The 21,378-nt window shown below is 43.1% G+C and overlaps 1 protein-coding gene across 3 annotated transcripts in view; it reads left to right on the forward strand.

The window, feature by feature from the left end:
• Window positions 1-7,661: 7,661 nt before the first annotated feature.
• CSMD3 (CUB and Sushi multiple domains 3) overlaps window positions 7,662-21,378 on the forward strand; it is a 726,530-nt gene continuing 712,813 nt past the window's right edge. For all 3 annotated transcript variants that reach the window (XM_055706136.1, XM_055706138.1, XM_055706139.1), the window contains exon 1: window positions 7,662-7,966. In XM_055706136.1, coding sequence (XP_055562111.1) covers window positions 7,789-7,966 — 178 coding nt within the window. In that variant the 5' untranslated portion in view covers window positions 7,662-7,788. The remainder of the gene's footprint in view (window positions 7,967-21,378) is intronic.

The raw sequence follows: 21,378 nt of genomic DNA on the forward strand, positions 1-21,378 counted from the left end.
ATGCTATTCAAAATCAGCACCGATACACTCTTTGCTGTAATAACTGCACTTGGCTAAACAGGGGAAGGGATTCATACATTATAAATCATTTGAGAGTAGAGCACAGAGTGAAATAGACAGCAAAAGGATCTAGCTATCATGCATATAAAAAAATCTTGCTGAAACAAAATAGCCTAAAACTAGTCCAATAATCTTCTCCACCTACTTTCTTTAATACCCCACCCTGCAGTTTCTTATCAATGCCTAACATCAAATAATACAAACAAAAGTCTGGAATATTTTACTAGGCTTCCTTGAACACTCTGAGACAAATTAATAATGTAGTCACAAATCAAAATTAAATGTCTCAGCTGTGATATCTGTTTTCATCAGATACATTTCAGTTCCATTTTCGCCTGTCTTTTATTCAAGATCAAAGATTGCAAACACTTGCCACCAAAATTTCCTAACCTGTCTGTGCCTTTATAAACTCAGCATATAGCATTTAAAAGCCATCAGTATACTTCATCAGTATATACAGAAATATGTCTCTAAACCAGGTTATCAAATCTGTCTGCAATGTCAACAGTCTCTACATTCTTAAGTGTTTATTAAAGAATATATGGCAGGCAGATAGATGCCAGTCTTCCTTCTAGATATGACTTACTTATAAATGTTCATTATATAATTTTCAATCTGAAATTAGAGTCAAGCTTCCAAATATTTTATAAGCTTAGTTATTCTACAGCTCAGAATTCTACTGTTCAGTGCACAGAATTCCTGTTCAAGCCAAGGAGAACCCTTCACACAGAATAACAGCAGAACAGAGGCCTTCTAGATTTGTTCTCCTGCAGATGCCAGAGGATTTATACATGTAACTCCTGCAAACATCATCAAGAATAATTATTAATGTTTTATCTACAGTGCTTATCTTCCCTAACGTCCCAAGAACCCCACAAAGACATTAAAAACATTAAACATTGAAGAATGCAACAGATAATGAAGATAAAACACAGTCACAGAAATAATTAAAGCAAAATCTGAGATGCAATAGAAACCTTTTTTCTATGAAGTATTCTTTTCACCCCCTGGCTAACAAATAGAAGTTTATTGAGAATATCTGTACTCACTAGTGGAAATGCATTTCAGATTTGCTAGATGAAGAATGATAGTACATACATTGCATCTGGTTATCACTGAATGACTGTTAAATAACTGACATCTTTAATATATCTTTACTATGTCTCAATCTAATGCAAACAGGGAAGTGGAATTTGGAAGGATGTTTTCATCTCACCCCACCAGCTCACCCACTTTCCTACCTGCACAATCTACTAAAAGACAAAATCTTTTTTTATTCCTATTTCAGCACCTCACCACCCTTTCCTGATTTCTTTTCCTTTACATACTGCAGTAGTACTATTATGACAAAAGGATAATATTTGACTCAGTTTGGGGCAATTCCCTTTTGTTTATTACTTCAGTGATAAAGCATAGCAATTTCCTACCACACTTCCCCACCCCCCCACCCCCCGCCCCTCAGTATTTCTCTCTCCTCTTTTGTTCTACTGACATTATATGTAGCGATTCTCTGTTACAGAATTTCCTTTCTATATCCATGGTATCCAGAATTCTAGGTTATAATCTGTCTTCAAGCATATACAAAATAATTGTATTTGGTGCAAGGATCACATCAAATATTTTTTCTAAACTTTCACTATTCAAGCACCCCTTCAGCAAGCTTCCACTGCACAATGTTGCACTGTATCACATTCATGAGCTTGTTGGGAGCTACTTGCGTATCTCAACAAAGCCATGCATTGAGCAGAATAAACAATGACATCTTTGGTCATGGATCAAAGGTCCTAAACTGCCAGATCTAAGGGGTAATACAGCGAGTGTTCAAATAGCTATTTGAACATATGCCACTCAATTAATAAGGACAGTGGAATCAAGATATAAATTCTGCCCAAGATGACTGCATAGCACATCTTAGTGAGCCTGGCCTCACTGCACGTACCATTTAAAAAGGTCATTTTGCTTGTGTAAAGAAGTCAGACACTTTGATTTTCACACACCCTATGGGATTTCCAAATCATCAAACTCAGGCTCTGCTGATCAGAGATGGGAGAACATTACAGTGGTGACAGCTTCTGCTGCAAATGTCAGTTGTCTAAATCCCAGACACACCAAGACAATCTTGACTGATCATGACTGATGCAATAAAAATAAATTTAGTCGCTAAGATATGCAAAATCTGGTAGCAGTAGACCAAAACTACTTATTTGAAGTATCTAAACAAATCTTAATCTAAAATATCTAAATCAGGAAACATTGCATAAAATAGAATTGCATTCTCTCTCGTCTCCAAACAGATTTCAGATGTGGCCTCTAGCAGAATGCAAGGAACATTTAATAGGAAGAGAACAAAAACACAGCTAATTGTGATAATAAAACATATGATCTCTGTCTCCCTGTGAATAGCACATCTGAAAGAAATGTTCCTTTTTATTTTTACTTGGGAGTGTAAGCGGGTATTCTTGAATATTGCTGCTATCCGGTTTTCTTGAACAGAGATATTTTGTGCTATAGGCAGCTTAGAACCTGATTTATGAAAACTTAAGTTAAAAAGTACTTAAGAGCAGGTGGGTATTATGGCATCTTTTCCCTCCAGCTATTTCCATCACTATATTTGCTTTATTGCACCTTTGTTTGGGTTGTGTTATACTTGATCTTCATACTACATCTGTATCTTGCACTGTGAACACGTGGCAGTAACATCAGGACGTGGTAGCACCCCAGCGTTTGTGGAATGATCCCCACCTCACTCTTTCCCATCCAGACTTCATTACCTGTTTCATACCAGTAAAACTATTCTGTGAGTCAAGAGAGGTAAGGAGTGAAATGCCACCTGCCTGGGGTGGCACAACAGTGTCCTCCTCTTTGTGATCTCTCCTGAAGGACTTCAACACGTGTTGAAAAGCATAAGAAAATGGAAGTTTGGGGAGTATTGTAACACTCCTGCTGTTTTCAAGGTAAGAGAAGAATATTAGGGCTCACCAACAGACAAGCAGGCAGTTTGGGGTCATAAGTCTAACAATCATACTTGGGTTTATAATCAGATGGACAAAGTTGCAGGAATTCAGAAAATTCTGCAATTCCGCATTAGGTCAAGAAGCTCAGAATAATTGTATGACACGAGTGAATGAGATTTGTATCCTAAGTCAAATACACATTTTTAAATATCAATGCCTATATGCTTTACACATGCCTACGTATGCCGTCTGTGCTTGCAAGTACTGTGTATCGTATTATTCACAGTGTTATTTGTCACGGAAGACCCCACTGCATTTTTTAAAGCAAAGCGATGAGTCTATCTACAATTAGAGTGAAGTTACATGGGGGCGAAATGTAGGAGTTATTTAACAAAATACAGCTACCTTACACAAAAGTATATGACAGTGAATGAAGAATAACAAATGTAGCTGAAAACGTAGGAGGAATTTGTAATGTAATTATCAAAACTTAAATTTGATCTGCCTCGGCAAAGTGAACCGGGAACTGTGAAGGGGGGGAATGCAAATACCAATAGTAATACATTATTCCCTAGAACTGTTTTAGCGTATTTATTTCTTGGAGATTCTGAGGCATGAGTGCATGCGTACAGATACTATAACTAAGGCATCACAGCATAGTTTACCCTGTGAAGCATCCAACAATAATAGCATAAAGGAGCACCATCACTGTTAGGTCTCCATTACATGTTTTCCACTAGCAATGCTGATATTTGTGTGCCTGACAGGTCAGACATTTAAGTATCTGACCATTTCTGATTTCAGCACATTTTTAAATTCTTGGGAGTATTTAATCATAGTGATTGACTTAATGGTCCTTGCCAAGTCACTTTCATCCTTGACTGGTACCCAAATGATCAATAAGCTTGACCATGCCAAAGAGGGGAAAAGAGAGGAAGAAGGAGAGAGGAGAAAGAGAAAAAAGAAAGGAAAAAAAACCCCAACAAAACTAAAGGGCAAGAAAGAGAAAAGACTGAGGGAGAGAAAGGGAAAGAAAGAAAAACAGAAAGGGAGAAAGAAAAACAGTGAGGATGCATGAGAAGGAAAGAGAGAAAGAAGGAAAGAAGGAGGGGACAGAGGGAGAGAAGAAGGTAGGGAAAAGTAAGAGGGAGGAGAACACTATATGAATATGAAGCATACAGCATAATCTACAGCTTGAACCCAGAATCACTCAAAAGGTTATGGGATGCTAATATTTAACAACAAAACAGCAACATCACAATGTTTGAGGTTTGGGTTGAGGGGTGTTCTAGAAAGAAATTCAGAACAATCTCTAGCATTAATACTATCAAATGTGCCTGCATTTTCCTTAGTACCTGAAGTACTAATTTTAAAATGCAGCTAATTTACTTGGAAACCTAAGTGTCTTTGAAAATTAGGAGGAATTTGGCCACAGAAATTCCTTGGCTATCCCATTTTTAACTGTAAGCATTTCTTCATTCACATTTAACATCTAACTGATAAGCTAAAATTTCATTTTCAGAAGTAATACAGATAACTCATAGCGTAAATCTTACTGGATGTCAAACAGACATGACTTCTAACAGTATTAAAATAAGCCTCCTAAATAAGTTAGGTATTGAAGTACTGAGCAGTGCAATGCATGAATTAGAAATAATAATAATGTCTTCAATATCTGTTTCTTATCCTCTATAACTGATAAAGTATTTACCCCAAGGAGATTTTGAGTTCCAGAACTGGAAAATGTTCTTGGGGGAATAAGGGCAGAACTTTATTCCAAGCACAGAAAAAGAGCTGAATACTACAAGTGAGACCATTTGTGCTATTCTGAAAACACAAGTTTCCCTTCAGTTTTGAATTGCTCTTGAAAAATGGATTCCAGTTACATGCATATATAAAAGCATAAATGTCAATACATGCATATAGTAAAGAGAGATATATTGGCATTCTTTAAGGAATACAGTAGGCAGGCTCTGATCAGAGTGATTTTTACCCATCCCACATTACCTAAAACAGGGACCGCTGAAATTCTGTCAAAAACGTGATCCTAACCACAGCGCTGCCCTGCCTCCCACGTGTGAGATCATGTTCCTGAGCCACTGCAGAGGAAGCCAACAGGCCCACCAAGTTTCACTCACAGCAGTCACACTCCAAGACTTACGTGTCTGCAAGAGAGGGCTGTAGATAGTACGCAAGGCTGTGAAATACATCTTTGCTTCTCCCAGTAAACAAACCTGTATGGATCCAATGGGGCCAGTTAGTGTCAGTACTTGCAGCTAAAGATATTCTTTCCCCATGCCAGCTACACGCAGTCTTACAGCTACAGAGATGAGTTTAGCCAGCCATATGCCAGGCCACACTCTGCTAAATGCCGCTGGCCTCACTAGAGCAGGGCACGGTTGTAAGTGAAGGTGGAAGGCAGGCACACATTGCTCACCCCTACACCCACACGGGAGCAGACTCACGGCCTTGCAAACTTGCCCTTTTGCATTGTGCTTTGGGAGTAAAGGATGAATAACTGCCTTTCCAGATTCCTTGTCTACTATCTTCTATGATATTGTGGTACTACTGCATATATATACATATATATATATATAAAATCTGTATATACATAAATTAATGTTCATACAGATTTATATATGCACCTACAGACAGATATATACAGAAAGCTTCACATCACATCCACACTTCTGTTGAAGACAGTTCCTAACCAGGTCACGCCTTTCCACAAGTGCACTCCACGCACATACAAAACCCACACGTGCTGTTGAACATGGTGAAATGCAAATTCCTGTGCAGACACACATGCAAAGATCCATGCTGTGTGACTGCCTGCCAAAATTCCCCAGCCCATGCACTTGTGTACATCAGCGCTTCACACCATACACTCACTCATGCGCATGCACACATATGCACCATATGCACATCCATGTAAAAACATTCACATGCAAATCTGTGTGAACACATACACACGTGTGCCAAAGTATGTGCAGAGGCACACATGCAGCCATGTGTATGAACACATGCACACATATGCACACACACAAAATACACATGCAGATGCCCAGAAACAGATCCCTGCACACTCTTACACACATAGAGATGTACACACGTAGGCACCAAACGCATGTGCACACACACATGCACTCATATGCACAGAACCACACAAGCACACAGATCCACAGACCTGCACTCGCATACACACATACGCGAAACTGCAGACACAGGAACACACACGTACATGCTCACACACGCAGTCATGCACCACATGCATGCACGTGCATGGGCACCCACGTCCCAACGGCAGCACGTGCGTGCACACAAACACACGGAGGCACTCACACCGACACACACGCACTTGCAGACCCGCACAAGCGCAAACACAGGGAACGCAGCCACACACCGGCACCGCAAGCGCACGAGCGTGCACTAGCACATGCGGGCCCGCACAGACGCGCTCGCGCCATGCGGACAGTGACACACGCGCAGTATACGCGCACACACCCACACCCACTTATGCGCAATAATGCACCACCTTTCCCCACACCTGGAAGATCCCCCCCCGCCCCGCACGCACCCCTCCGACCCGCGGGCTGTGCCCGCCCCCCTCAGCGCACCGCCCCGCGCACCGGGCGCGGTGGTCACGCCGGGCAGAGGCGGGTAGCCGGAGGCGCGGATCCCCGGCCCCGCGTGGGCGGTGGATGCTGGTGGCGGCTCCCGCAGCCCCCCACCGCTTCCATCCCGGCCCCCTCAGCCAGGGCTCCCCCCACCCTGCCGCGCAGAAGCCCCCGCCCCCGCGGAGTGGCTGGGCCCCAGCGGCGCGGCGCAAGGCCGCTAGGTGGCGCCAGCGCTCTTCCTGGCGGCGCCGCGACCGCCCCGCCCCAACCCCCCCCGGCCCGGCCCGGCCCGGCCCGGCCCGCCGAGAGCTGTCGCCCTGCCCGCTGCGCGGCGCTGCGCGGGGCTGCCCCTCCCCGCCCGCCGCGGCGCGGACTCCCCCCCCCCCAGCCGCGGGCACGGCAGCGGCCGCGCTTTGCGGGGAGCGGAGCTGCGGCCGCCGCGCGCCTGCCCGCCACCTCCCCGCGCCCGCGGAGACCGGCCTGTAATTAATGTCTCCGCGCAAAGCAATTAGCCTGCCAATCCCCTCGGGGACGCACATGCTGCCGCGCGAGGCGTGTGCCCGAAGGCGCGCGCGCGCGTGTGTGCCCGCGCGCGAGCGGGAGTGTGAGTGTGAATGTGAATATGTGCCGGGGGTGCCGGTGGCGGCCCCCAAGCACCGCACGTGAATTCGTAATAACGAGGCACGGGTGGCCCTCGCGAGCGGCGGCGGGATGGGTGACCCCGCTGCCCCGCGCTGCTCCGGCGGGCGCTGTGTGGCTCCCCGAGCCGTGTTCCTCGGCAGAACTGATCCTCTTGGGGAAACGGGGGGGCGGGGGGAGAATCTCAATTGCAAATACTGTTTGGAGTTTATCGGAGGGAGCGTCTGAGCTTTAAGATGCTCTTCCGAGGCTCTTGGCGGATGCTGTGACGAGCTGGGGTTGTGGTGGGTTTCGGCTGTGCAGGCAGTGGGGGTGGGGGGGGGTGGGGGGAAGGAAAAGACACGATCGAGAGTAGCTGAGACTTTGTGCCCCCGTTGGAGAGATGGTTGAGTCCTCGTCAAGGTTGCTGTGGTATCCCAGAAACACCATTCACTCCGAGCTGTGACCGCGCACCATCAACAGCAACAACTCCGCTGCGCCTGGCCAAGGAACAGGAATTAGGAGCTCGCAAGAATAATATGAAAGGAATCTGCAGAGGGGAAATCCGTGCAAAGGAATCGAAATTAGGAGACTTTTGGGAAAGGGGATGTACTAAATGTGGCCGGCTGGACCTCATCCTGGTGAAGAAAATGGAGATTAAAAGTGGATTTACATTTTGGAACCTCGTCTTTTTATTGATGGTTTCGTGTGTGAAAGGTAGGGTAGTATTTGAGGGGTATATTTTCAGGGGTCCGTTTGCTTTCGGTCAGGGCGTTGCAAGCTCTCGCCTTATACCAAGGTGTATTTCAAAATATATTTATCTCTTATTTTACATTTTTTTACCCTGGGTACTTTGCGATGGGAAGATATAAATGATCGCTAAAGCGGGGAGGAAAGAAGGAGTTGATTCAGAGAGCTCTCTTCGGAGATAGGAAATGTATTTGCTTGCCAGGCTTGGCGTTCAATGCAGTGACTGAGCTGGGGCTCAATAAATATTCTTGCAGTATGCTCAAACGGAGACGTGAGTTGGTTCATATAGCCCCTAACTAGTGTATATTCAAGCAAATCCCACCGGATGACTTTTGTAAGGTGATGGGGGGGGGGGGGGACACACACACGACACGACACGGGCGGCGGGGGGATTACCTACATTTCTGCTTTTCGGTCGAGCAGCGAGCTCTTTGCGGGAATGCCTGTATCGATGCACTTATTAGTTTAACCCGTTGCGTGGGGAAAGTTACGGAGGAGCCCGGCGTGTGCGTAGCCGTCTCACAGCCCGAAATGCGCTTCACGCTCAGCTGTTTGTATGCACGCAGGGCTATCTGGCTGTGGAAAACGTACGTTAGCAATTCAGCCTTGAAGGCATGGTCTGCCGCTGGTCCCTTTCCCGTGATGTATGTGGGGAGGTTTGGGGGTCGGGTTTTTTTGTCCTTTTTTTTTTTTTTTTCTTCAGTGGAAGGGGTTATTTTGCTTGCTTTCTGCTTCTGTGTTCGTGAAAGGGGAGCAAAAAAGGAAACCTCTAGTTAGCGGCGTAAATATCTCCGCTAAGTCTGTGCTTGCAGAGACAGACAGAGAAAAGAAGAAATATGTGGCTTGAATAATGTGCACCTTCAAAATTACACAGGCATCTCTAAACGGTGAAGTGCTGATCCCATCACGCGTGCCTTCAGTAAAAGGATCTATTCTGCAACTCCCCACAGTCGGCTGCCTACCCGAAATAATCTCCCCTTGTTTGTGGCTAGTGATTAATATCTGATTAATCACCCTTTTATCCCCCTCCTCATCCTCGTCCCTCCTCCCCGCCACACTCATACACTCCCTGAATATTTAGTAGACATTATCGATCCTCTCCGAGTTTTTAGACTTGGTTATCGCCTACGGAGGTTGCCTGCACGGGTGGGAAGGAGGTGTGTTGGGGGGGGACGACGACCCGGCATTCGAAGGCGTGCCTTCCCGAGCTGGCTCTGCCTTGGATGAAACGGTTTATTGTGGAGCTTTGCCGCTGCTTGTCCTCCCATTTGCATCGCGTGGAAAAGATAATTCGTGTTGCACGGCGAGGGTATCGAGGGCTTTTGCCTCATCCCACGTTATCCTGACACCGGGGATCCGAGGGGAAGGGGCTTGCCTGCGACGTTAATGCACATTTTAATTACAGGCAGCTTCTCTATGTTCGCATCTATCGAAGCGAGCTGCTCCCTGCCTTTGCCCCGTTCTGGAGAAGGTCTGCCATCAAGACCAACCCGGCCGGGGCTTTGGGGGCATTTCTTTCCCCTGCTTCAAGCCCCCTGTCGTTAACGCATTCTCCGTGCCAGGTGCGGTCATTTGCAGTCCCGGGCGCGCTGGCTGCGAGAGGCGCCGTGCCGCTCCGCGGGCGCGGTGCGGAGGCGCTGGGGCGAGCGGGCGGCTCCGGCGCCGCTGCCGGCGCAGCTGCTTTGCGAGAGCGAGTCGCGGGGCGGCAGCATCCTACAAAATTCCAGGCGGGCGGGTCTCCCCGCGTGGCTATGGCTGCGGGAGCAGCGCAAGTTTCCACGGCACCTGTTGAGAAGCCGCTTCGCTTGCCCTTGGGGGCGGGAGAAGGAAAAAACAATGGATGCTGAGGGAAAAAGCTGGAGCGAAGCACCTAGGACAGCCCAAGAAAAGGAGGAAAAACGGCCTTTGCAAAATTGGCCTTTTCTCTTCCTGTCCACGTACAGTCCCAGGGAGATGATGTGAAGCTGTTTCTATTGTCAGGGCCTGAGCTTCCCAGATGCCGACCCTGGCAGTTTCCGTAGACTTCCCTTGGACTGGGGAGGGGTCCTCCCAGCCACTGCAAATGCACTAGGTCGGGTTTTACATCCTAGATGCTGGTTCCTTTAGGCAGCCAAGCTCCACAGAGCTGGCTTAGACTCACTGCAGCACTGCATCTATTCTGGGATTTTATATTTAGTTCTCTCCCCACTCCCATGAATGAACACATTTTACCTTGATTTACATTCCCATTGTGTCAGCACAGGCTTCTGCTCCCAGAAACCTTGGCAGAGGCAAACAATGAATGAATACCTGCCCATTTAAAACATCCCAGATGTTGAAAGCAAGGTGACTCCCCAGATCCTGCATCTGCTCTACCATTGCGTGGCAAGGCCTTTTCACCACATTCCACCTCCACAAGCTTCAGCTCATACCATTCCTTGCTTAATCACCTCTACTGAATAGTCTAGCACCACATCCTAACACCCAAACTGTTGCTGAGGTTCCTGTCATCCAGACCATTTCCACAGCTTTGCTTGATATTTGCCTCTCAGACCTTTCCTACTTTTGTGATTGTCCTGTTGCCATTTCTCTGGTCTCAATCCACAGATCTCACTGTTACAGGTGTCAGACTATCTCAGGGTGCTTACAGAACCATGCTAATATCTGACTAGTTATGCACTCCTTGTATATATCCATGTAGACAAAAAAAAAACTTCACATTTATCTATAAAGTTGTGCCTCTTTGGAACCTTGCAACAAGACTTGGGAGGTGTTAGAAAAGGGAGAAGAAAGCAGGAGAAAATGGGAGGAAGGAAATTGTCAGAACTGCTGGGGAAGGGATGGTAGAAAGAGCTAAGTAAAGAGGAATTGTATCTTCTTCAACGAAAATCTTTAACTGCTTACACAATATCCCATTACGCCATGGATCAATCTCCAACAAAATCTTCCTTGTATGGACATGGAGGAAAAAAGCAAAGAAATGGCAACACTGATGAGTGAGAGAAGGCACAGAATGCATTAAAACAAACAAACAAACAAAAACCCCAAACCCCAACCCTTAGAAAATGCCAAGCAGGGTTTTTCCTGGCCAGCTGCAGTGATGATGGATCCTGTGCTCTTCCCTTTAGATGTGCAAGACCCCTCGAAAAGCTTCTTCCCCTATCTCCCTCACTCTGACCGCGGGAGGAATTAGAAGTGCCATTTAGGCACACGAGAGACAAATCAAGCTTGGAGGAAGGAGTGGAAACTTCCACCACCCAACTCCCTTACAGAAAGGGGAGGAGAGGGGATAAAGGGGAGGGGGGGGAGGCAGTAAAAATGAAGCAGCATCAGTGAATTTTGGTCCCTGTGATTTAGGAGAGAAATCACTGATACCTGGTCCTCTTTGGTTTGGCACCTCCCTCAACCAAAAAAAACCAAACCAACAAACAAAACCCCAAAAAAAACCCCAAAACAAACACCCAATCCCAAAACAAACAAAACAAAACAACCACCACCACCACCCACCCACCCCACCCCCCCAAAAAAACCCCAAACAAAACCAAAAAAAGACAATGCTAGTGGTCTGTTTGTGGAAGCAAACCAGAAAGGAAATCAGACAAAACGACCAGAGAGCACAAGACTCCTCCATGTCCTCTGTTTAGTTGTCACTCCAAGACAGAGACCAGAGAGCACCAAGGTCTGCTCTTCTGTGTGCCTGGCTCAAATGAAGCTTTGCCTCTGCTGTCGTTCTTCTGTTCCCCTGTTGCAGTTGTGTCAAGTGGAACAAGGGTAGCTTACAAAATAAAAGGGAGATGAAGCAGTGAGACTTTAAACGGCTCGCTGACAGAAGAAGCAATGAGAAAATGGAAAGGATTTCCATTTCCAGTGGGTAGGTACCTGGCACGTGGGGATCTTATCAGGGACAAGGCGTGCCCTGCTGCCTTCAGCCACCTCTGCAGTCTCCCTTCTCCCCTACTCCCACCTCAATCCCGCTTCCTTCAGGCTCCGCCAGCACCTCCCCACCGCCTCCGTCCCTGTCACTCGGCTTATGGAGCGGCTGGCGGCTGGCTTCCCTCGGGGGGCGCGGCGCGGTGCCCGCTCTGTCCCCGGGGCGGACACGGCGAGTGACAGCAGGTTCATGTTTCCTCGTTCCCAGAAGGTCGCTGCCGCCGCTGCATCCTCGTGCCTGTGTGTTTTTTGCGTGTGTTCATGCGCACGCAGGGGTGGAGGGAGACGCTGACCAGAGAACGGATAACGTCGTCCTTCCTCGTCAACTCCTCCGCACACGCTCAGCTCCCCTACAGTGCCTCTTTTACCGTAAGCTCCCGCAGGTAACGCGGGGCTTCTGCTCAGCGGACTGCGCACAGTACCTCAGCGATTTTTTTCAAGCTTCACGGTTCTGCAGGGTTGCAGACAAAAGTTACCCTCTCTCACGCCCCCGCCCTTCCTCAGTCCAGAGCTCAAACAAGGCTCCGCTATGCTTAGCGCACGGTTCCTCCTCCTGTTCTTCTGCGGGGTAAAAATGCAGAAGCACACAACACCCTCTGAGCAGCATCAGCGGGGGCCGCCTCTCTCTCCCCTGCTCGGTGGCATTAGGGACCCGCAATGGGCACAGAGGAATGTCGCCTGCAGGCTCCGCTTTTTTTGTTGCGAGACGCAGCAGTCGCCAGGCGGTGCCGGAGCGGTGCCGGCACGGAGCGGTGGCAGCCCGCCGGCAGGCTCCGTCCGCGCCGGCACTGGCACCGGCCTTCGCAGCTGCACCTCCCGGGAGTCCTTAATACCGCCTTCTGTCGTTTGACTTTGCTTGTTTTAGCTGGGTGACTCCTGCAGGTCTTTTGTTTCTAAGTCTGAGAGGGCATTATGGTGCTTGGCTGGTTTGTTTAACGTATTGGAAAAGGCTCCCACCCCCTCAGCACAAGCCCGTTCATCACAGGAGCGGGCCGGGGGCTCTAGGCAGCCACACAGACAGAAGAGGGACAGGTTGTACCTTCAACTCTATTACCAACATGTCGACGTGCAAGCACCAGCCCACGAGACCTAAAGAATTCCGTGGGTGTGCTTTCAAACCCCTCCTTTTCCAAAAATCCTGTGAAATAAACATAGCAGGAACTTGGAGTCTGCCTGGGGGTTTGCCTGTTTGTTTGTGGGATCTTGTTTGTTTGTTTTTGAGGAACAGGTCAAGTAGGATCAATTGCCCATCTAGCTTAGTGGCCTTTATCTCCAATGGTGAGTGTTAGCAGCAGTATAGGGAAAGAGGAGAAACACAGCAAGTACAGAGTGGCTAGCACATCACCCCAGATTTCAGCAGCCAGCAGGTGTGGGTCTCCTGAGCTAGAAACTGCTTTTGGAACATCATGTTTTAAGAGGCAAGGACTGCCCTGTGCTTTATTCATTCATCTATTCCTTCTCCTCCTGCTGCCTTGCTCTTCCCTTCCCTTCCCTTCCCTTCCCTTCCCTTCCCTTCCCTTCCCTTCCCTTCCCTTCCCTTCCCTTCCCTTCCCTTCCCTTCCCTTCCCTTCCCTTCCCTTCCCTTCCCTTCCCTTCCCTTCCCACTATTGCATTCATATACATACTCCATCCTTTACACTTTTCATCTGGCTGAAAGCACTGAATAGTATGACAGCTTGTAATAAAATTGGCTTTATTATACCCAGTATTATTGATATGCTACATAGGTCAACCCCCAAAATTTGAGATTTTTATCCATTGAATGCACATGGATCTAGCAAAGAGAAAGAAAACCACAGAACTCTTCAGAAAAATTCTAAAATACTTTGAAATATCCTGTAGAAATGGTTCAGTTTGCATGATTGCAACACCCTTTCCAGAGACAAAAGATTATAAAGAATAATGGAGCCTTGTATCCTTCCTGTTTTCAAAAGCAAGTGTCTTGGACACTGCCTGATTTTCAGAGGTATTGAGCATTTCTGATTTCAGCTGGCTCCAGTAAGAGCCTGGGGAGCTAGTTAGCACCTCTGAAGCAAGGCCAAGTGAGTCCATTGTTACAATGCTGGGACACAGACAGTAAAGCCAAAGCAAAACATCTATAAAATAACTTACAATTTTATGTAAAATGTTAATTCTACAGAATCTGATAAATTGCAATTGGTAGGAATAGGAAAGGTTTTGTGATCTGCTGCAAATAATGGTTTTTTTCCTTCTCCACTAACAAAAAACTTCAGTTTTAATTCAATGGGGCTGTGACATCTCAGACTCAACTTCTTGCTGATGAGTATCATTCAGCTTGTATTTCTGGACAAAGCCTTTGCAGGACATTGGTTTACCAGTAACTCCAAAGCAATTTCCCAGGAAAGAGCAGTCAGAAAACAGACAATTTTGTCTAAGTTGCTGGGTTTTTTCTTAGACCTCTATAATTTTACAGCAGATCTTATTACAGAGGTATTTGAAAAAGCAGTATTTAAGCAACAAATCAGAAAGGTGTATGATAAAAGTAGTTATTACAAGGCTATAGAACTTACCTAACCATTTTGATTGAATAATTTTCATTCTAAGATTTATTGCCAAATCCCAGAACTCTTCCGAACTTTAAACACATGCCTTTCAAACAACTTTGCAGAAGAATGTTTCCTTCTCAATGAAGTCATACAATTTCTCTACAAAAAGAGACAATCTTTGCATTTATCAAAATTTCAAGGGACAAAAATTGGCAATTATGTTGGACCTAAACAGAAGAGTGCATGACATGTAACATACAGGGTGTCACCTGCCTCTTAAAAAAACCCAACAAAACAACTAGTGTTTTGTTAACAAAACATTAGGAAATGTTGAATATCTGCTTCCCAACACCCAGTTCTTCTTCTGGGAAATGGAATGGACAAGGATATCGGACTACTACAAGGAAGATTTTTTTTTTTTTTAAATAAACATGCACACACACACAGAGACGTATAAGGTTTTTCTAGATGTTTACTTTGCCCGGGCAGATTTGTGTTCATGGTCTCACTGCCTTGTTCTTACAGATCACATAAAATTTACTATGGCTCCATAATTCTGGCATTACAAGTGCTGAATACCGCTGTAAATGTCAAAGAAAGAAATGGTGGAAATTCATCATCTCCTTCCCAGTGTCTGAAACATTAGATGGATATGTTTATGAATTTAGGAACCATGTAACTCAAGAGCAAGCCCCAGAGTATTGGGGAATGGCATACAAAGCATCCCACCAGGACAGGTCCTCTCCTAGAGTTGTATTGTCAAGGAGCAAGGTGGGATGCAACCAGCACAGATATAGACTGCTCATTTTCCCTTGGATTCTATACAGTGTATCATAGTGTAATGTATCATACTCACATTGTGTCATAGAAATAAAGTGAATAACAGTATGTAACTTAACCATGGAAGGATTCACAGGATGATGAATTCTCACCTCCCGAGGCTGGTAAATAACACAGATTATCTTAGCAATAGGACGAAAGGAATCTGGAGGCTTTAAGCAGCAATGACTGAATAATTACTTGGATTATACAGATGATGAATCACTGCTTCTGACCTTGAATTTTATTTTGTCTGTTTCCCATATTTACATATCCTATTAGCTTTTTATCTTTATGCATTGTAACTAGTTTGATTTCATTCTCATGGAACTATGTATACACATATATGTACACATGCATATAGAATATGCACATGTAGACATTATATCCATGTATTTCGGTCTGAGAAATTCAACAGACTGCATTGTTACCTTACAAAGGCACAGGTAACCACTTGAAATGTATGTGCTTCCTAAACTATCCACGACCTCTTAATTTATTGTGTATTCCCAACCTCAGAAGGAAGTTCTACCATAACACATAACTGATTTCACTAACAAAACAAGAGTACAAGTAGTGACAGCTAGCAGATAGCTAGGAGGAAAGCCTGATGAAAAGAAAAAACACCCGCTACTAAAAACACTAATAAAAACTGATCCTAGCACATTAACGGATACAATTATTCATTCCCCCTGATTTAGGGAATTTTTACCAAATGCAGTTTCTATAAAACTGGTTTTGGTAGAATGAAAACTTCTAATCACCTTTCAAATACGGAATAGATATTTCTGTGCCATTTTCTGTTTTATTTTAATACTGGTATTATCATTTAAAGAGGCTGACATATCACATCTCAGAGGTGGCTGTATTTTGGTGGCAGTTAAAATGATCTGTGATCATTATCTTTTTATAGAACTGTTTTCAGACCCAGCGAGTGGATATCTGCAAGTTTGGAGTCTTCAGCTAAAATGAGTTACATAAATGCAGGGTATGGATATTCTTCTTATTTCAACATAGCATTGAGATGGAACTACTTGAATTACAAAACCTTTCCTCCACTATTTAATCTGACCCAGAAGGAAAACTTCACATTCTACTATATTTAGCTTTCTAGATTGCTGTGCAATCTTTGGGAATCAAAGCTTAGTCTAATTAAAGCTAATCTTTTAAAAGTCTATGCTAAAAGTTGCGGGTTTGCTTCTGTATATCAGCTTTGCTTCAAAGGTGAATGGAAGATATAATACAGGATATAAAATGTGTTTTTAAACTGCCAGTTGTTGAGCCCATTAAAAGCTACAAGACAGTCCAGAATAGGACTTTTGAAAGTACATTTGCCTCTGCTTCTTTTCATACTGAGTTTTGAATTAGTTTTCTGTACATATATTTCATTCGACTCAGAAATACAAATTATAACAAAGCTATGTGTTTCACAGTACACTAGAAATTTTCAATAGAAGTGCTTTTTTGAAAACTCACATTGCATTATAAACCTAAAGATTACAAAACTAAATTGTTTATGATTCTGTTTAAGGAAAATAAATTATGTATTTGAATACAGTCAGAAAACGCTCTATCTTTCTACATCTTCGTGATGATCATGTCAGCACTTCTGGTGATCAGTCCACTAGATTCAGTGTAATGGTAGTATGCTAACACAATGTCAGCTGTGGTCCTTAAAACCACAGAATAGTCATGCTTTTTGTCAGGACATATGCTGAATTACAGCTAATTCACAACCTGGTTTCAATATTCCTTATTAAATTTTTTTCCTCCACTAAAACATTTAGGAATTTGCGGAAGGCTGCTAATAGCTGCAGAGGAACTGGGAGGAACTGAGAAAATAGATTTCAGTTTAGAATGCTTTCCAATTTAATTATTAATTCAATTTGGTTTTACTTTTATTGGATTATCATATATTCCAGATATGTAGTTACATTTGAAAATGCTGAATTAGCTAGCAAAACCAAAGCAGAAAACCAGAGAAGTTTCCATGTTAATTTTATTGTATTCATCTTCTACTAGCATGTTCTTTGTATTTGCCACTGTCTCAGAGTCTAAAACCATGTAATATACTGCGTCAAAATCATAAGAACTAAAATATTCTGGAAAACAAGTGTCCAAACCCTGACTGACAGGGTAGAAAGCCTACCTGGTTAACCAAAAGTGGAAGGAAGAAAAGAATAGGTCTTTGGCCACCTCACATAGTCAAGTCAATCAGCTCTGTGGTAAAAGATGGCTTTTTCTTGCATCTCCACGTGTGTGTGGGAGCAGAGACACACATACATGGAAGTGTGTGTGCACACCAGCACTTCTGGTAGCAGGCATCTGTAGCTGTGTGTGCTATCAAAAAGAATCTATGTTTAAATCATGACTATGCTCATCTTGTGTTTTCTCTTGAATACATGTATGCTAACTGACACACCTTAATCATATGACTACTGCTACTGACTTTAGTAATTCCTGTTGCATGACGTGGCAGTTTTAATGACCACAAGAGAAGAAATACATATAGTTCATAATGAAAGGGCAGGACGTTTTCTCCAAAATCTTTACATCAATATAGCGCTCACAAAAGTGTCTATCTGATTGGAGAGAATTTTCATCAGTCTAATGTATTGAAGTAACATGACACATTGTACTTTATCAATTGAATGTTTTAGCAGTACTCATGGCAACATACTTCCCTCTTAGGGCTACTACTAAAAACAGGTAAGATTTTCATAACATTCACATTACTTACTAAATATTAAATCCTTCCATATGAAACTGCTAAATTATTTTTTCTTCATACAGACCCTTCAATAAAGGGTACTGGAACTGAGAAGAAAAAAAAAATCAACATTTTACATTTGATGGGCTTGAAAATATTCTCTTACAGCTGAAAGAGGGGAACTGATTGCTCAGTGCACAGTTTTTTCACGCCGTCTGCAACTTAAAAAAAACCAACCTGCTCCTTTCCACATTACTATTCAGATATGTACCACATTCATTCAGAAGTCTTCTTTTCAGTAACTGCTCCTTTCTGCAAGATCTTTTGAAGGGGGCCAATAATTTCCCTCACACAATTCACATAGTTATTAGCTTCAGAGGCTTTGGTAGTATCACCTCTCTATCCTTTATTTCAATCTTGGCAACTCCTTCCTGGGAAAATAACATACCTCTGACATTTGGGAGAATATTTCTTTAGAGGTTTTTATAGATTCTATTTAATGAACTTCTATGTATCCTTAAATGGAACCATATTCTCCTTATAGGAATTATAGAGGACTATATGAGAAGTTTATTTGTAAGAAGTTTGTGATGATTGGTAAAAACATGAGGTATGAATTGTTAAAAAGAAAAAAGGGGGAATTGTAGAGGAATGAAGCTGGGTTAATTAATATTGATAACATACAGCTGTGGGCTGGCTTCAGGGGCAGTGGGTTGGCTGATGTAGAAAAGGTGCAGCTGTGGCTGGTTCTGTTAAGAGGTTGGGAAGGCAGCAGAGGGACTGGCATGAAGAGTATGTTGGTATGTGATGGTAAAAGACCTTGTTGCAGTTGGCTAGTTTGGAGAGGGCTGCGACAACAGACATCCTTAAGAATGTGAATGTTATTATACCTCTTCAGTGGCCCAATTTTCTACTGAAGTACTTCAGCATTCTTGAGAAAGCTTAGTTTTCAGCCTCTTTCTGTGGAGTAAAAAATAGCATAGACACTAGACTAGAAATACCAGTTCCGTGTTTTTCAGGGAATACAGTGTTAACAGAACCTCCCATGTCTTCTCGTGCAAGGATAACAACTTTCCCCTGACAAATAGGTGAAATATATTTTATTGGCATTTTCATTGTCAGGAGTGGAAAGTTGCACCAATAAACTGTATAAGACAGAGTGATTTTTGTATAAATCCTGACAAACTTATGCTTCTCAAAGCTATTTATTTGAAATAGGAATGAGCAACAGAATCAATGTTTAATACAGAATGAGTTCAACGCACTGGTGATTCCTCCATGCCTGGTTCCATAACTTATCCTAAGAACATGCTTCCAAAGTTCCTAAATCTCTCTAGTACTACAGTTGCAGGTCACTGAAATTTGTATGAGTTTCTACACTAATTTCAGCTAGGTTTAAATTAAGCTACTCATTAAAAAAAAACAAAACAACAAAACAAACAAACAAACAAAACAACATTCTCCTAAGCTCTAGCTATATATTTTTACTACACTCAAATTCTAGCTTATCAGCTACCTCCTGTAATTTTTCCAAATTTATCCAGCCTCCTCTGCACTTCTGGGCTCCCTTCCCAAACTCTCTTCCCACTCCACAAGTACCACTGGAGAAGTCCCAATAAACATAAAGCCTGCAGTAAAATATAGAAAGTTCTCTTCAGCTTCTATGTCACTTGTAAAGTCCTTTTGTGGCCCAAAGTAATAACCGTGTAAGGGTAATGACTGGTAATCTGTTAGGAAATGAAATGTCCTCCCAGCCTTACGGTCATAGATTAGACTTACTAACTTTTTCAGGCTGTTCTTTGGATTTTAAATCCTCTGCAAGAAGGCAAGATTGGAAGAGTGAAATTTAAGTTATATTTGTTTTCTTTCTTCAATCTGTTGTGCTTGTCTATATGATTATTTTTCAGAAACCAAAATAATACCCCTTCACCCCAAAGAAACTTCAAAACACGTGATTAAAAAGTTCAAAACCTAATAGTAACTTAAAGATAAAATCCCTACTTCCTTATAAATAAACACTATAGAATCAGATGGTTAAAATTTGGCTACTTGGTATATTTTGGAAATCCAAAATGTATCTTCTCTGTTTTTGAAGTTCCATTGTATGCAATTAAACCATTAATGTGATATGGTTAGAGAAATTTTACAGATCTAATATTGTTACTGTATCCTTTACTGATATCATCATTCTCGGATGACCAGAACAGTCAGGTCTCTGGATTCTACAGAATATTATAAATTAATAATAAAAACAAACAAAAGAAATAGAAAAGGAGAAAAAAAAAATCACGTAGGGTAAAACAAAGCTAGATTTGTAAGGATTCTGCTACTCACTTGATCCAAGATTGACTTTGAGCATTAGAATGAAATCAGGAGAGTTCACTATGTATCTGACTTGTGAAAGGTACTGTTCCAAATTTCTCCCTTTGGGGCCGCTTGTACTAGTTGCCTCTTTGCAGTCCATTGACAGCTGAGTTAACACAAATGTTTAATCTAAAGCATCAGACTGAGCTCGATATCAGTTAAGGAGAAAATCTGCTCTGTGGAATGTCTACAATTATTAAGGAGACATGAATTGCCCCCTAGAATTTAGGGGAAGTCTGAGGTAACTATAAGGATAATGGATCATTTATTTTAAAAAGTATTACACAATACAATGAGCATTGAATCATCATTAAAGAATTTGCAGATACTTCTGAAGATACAGCTGTGCTTTAATGCTCTCTGAGATGTTTTCTGATAACTTTTTCTTTGTTCTTAAAAGTGGGGTGTTTTTTTGCATTATTAAACGAGTACATAGTACCCTGTTAAGTGAACATCCTCTGGCCGAACTGATTTGGATATATTTAATTGATCAATTATTTTCTGCTCATCTGCTTCCTCCATGTTTCATTTGCACTGTTTATTTGCACCATCTTTTTTCAACCACAGCTTTTCCTGGGTTTAATTCAGAAACTGCTTGGGGCTAGGCTCTTACTTTTTGTCTGACAGACGTGCATGACTGTACGTTTTTTGAGAAGCTGTACCAATGATTTTTCCAGTTTGTCCATCTCTTACCAGTATTTTAAATATGCCCTGTATCTACTTAAATATCCATATTTTAAAATCTCAATCTTGTTTCTATTGATGGCTCAATTAATGTTTCTAATGGTGTTTCTATTTTATGTTGCTTGGTGTCTGTTTCCTTTCAAAGCTTCTTACTTCTCAAGTGAGAAGTGTATTTTTAAACAAGAGTGATCATCCATTCAATTATAAACTTACTGAAATATTTACCAATAGATTATTTTAGAGCTTGTTGCCACTGAAATGAAAAGATTTGTCATTGACTTTTAGTAGAACAGAGCAGATTGTTATAACAAGCAAAATACTCCCTTACAATACAGAAATGTTTATTTAGGATGTGACAGCTCTACAAAACCGTTCATACCATGCGT

This window comes from Falco cherrug, chromosome 3, assembly GCF_023634085.1.
Source record: "Falco cherrug isolate bFalChe1 chromosome 3, bFalChe1.pri, whole genome shotgun sequence".
NCBI classification, from domain to species: Eukaryota; Metazoa; Chordata; class Aves; order Falconiformes; family Falconidae; genus Falco; species Falco cherrug.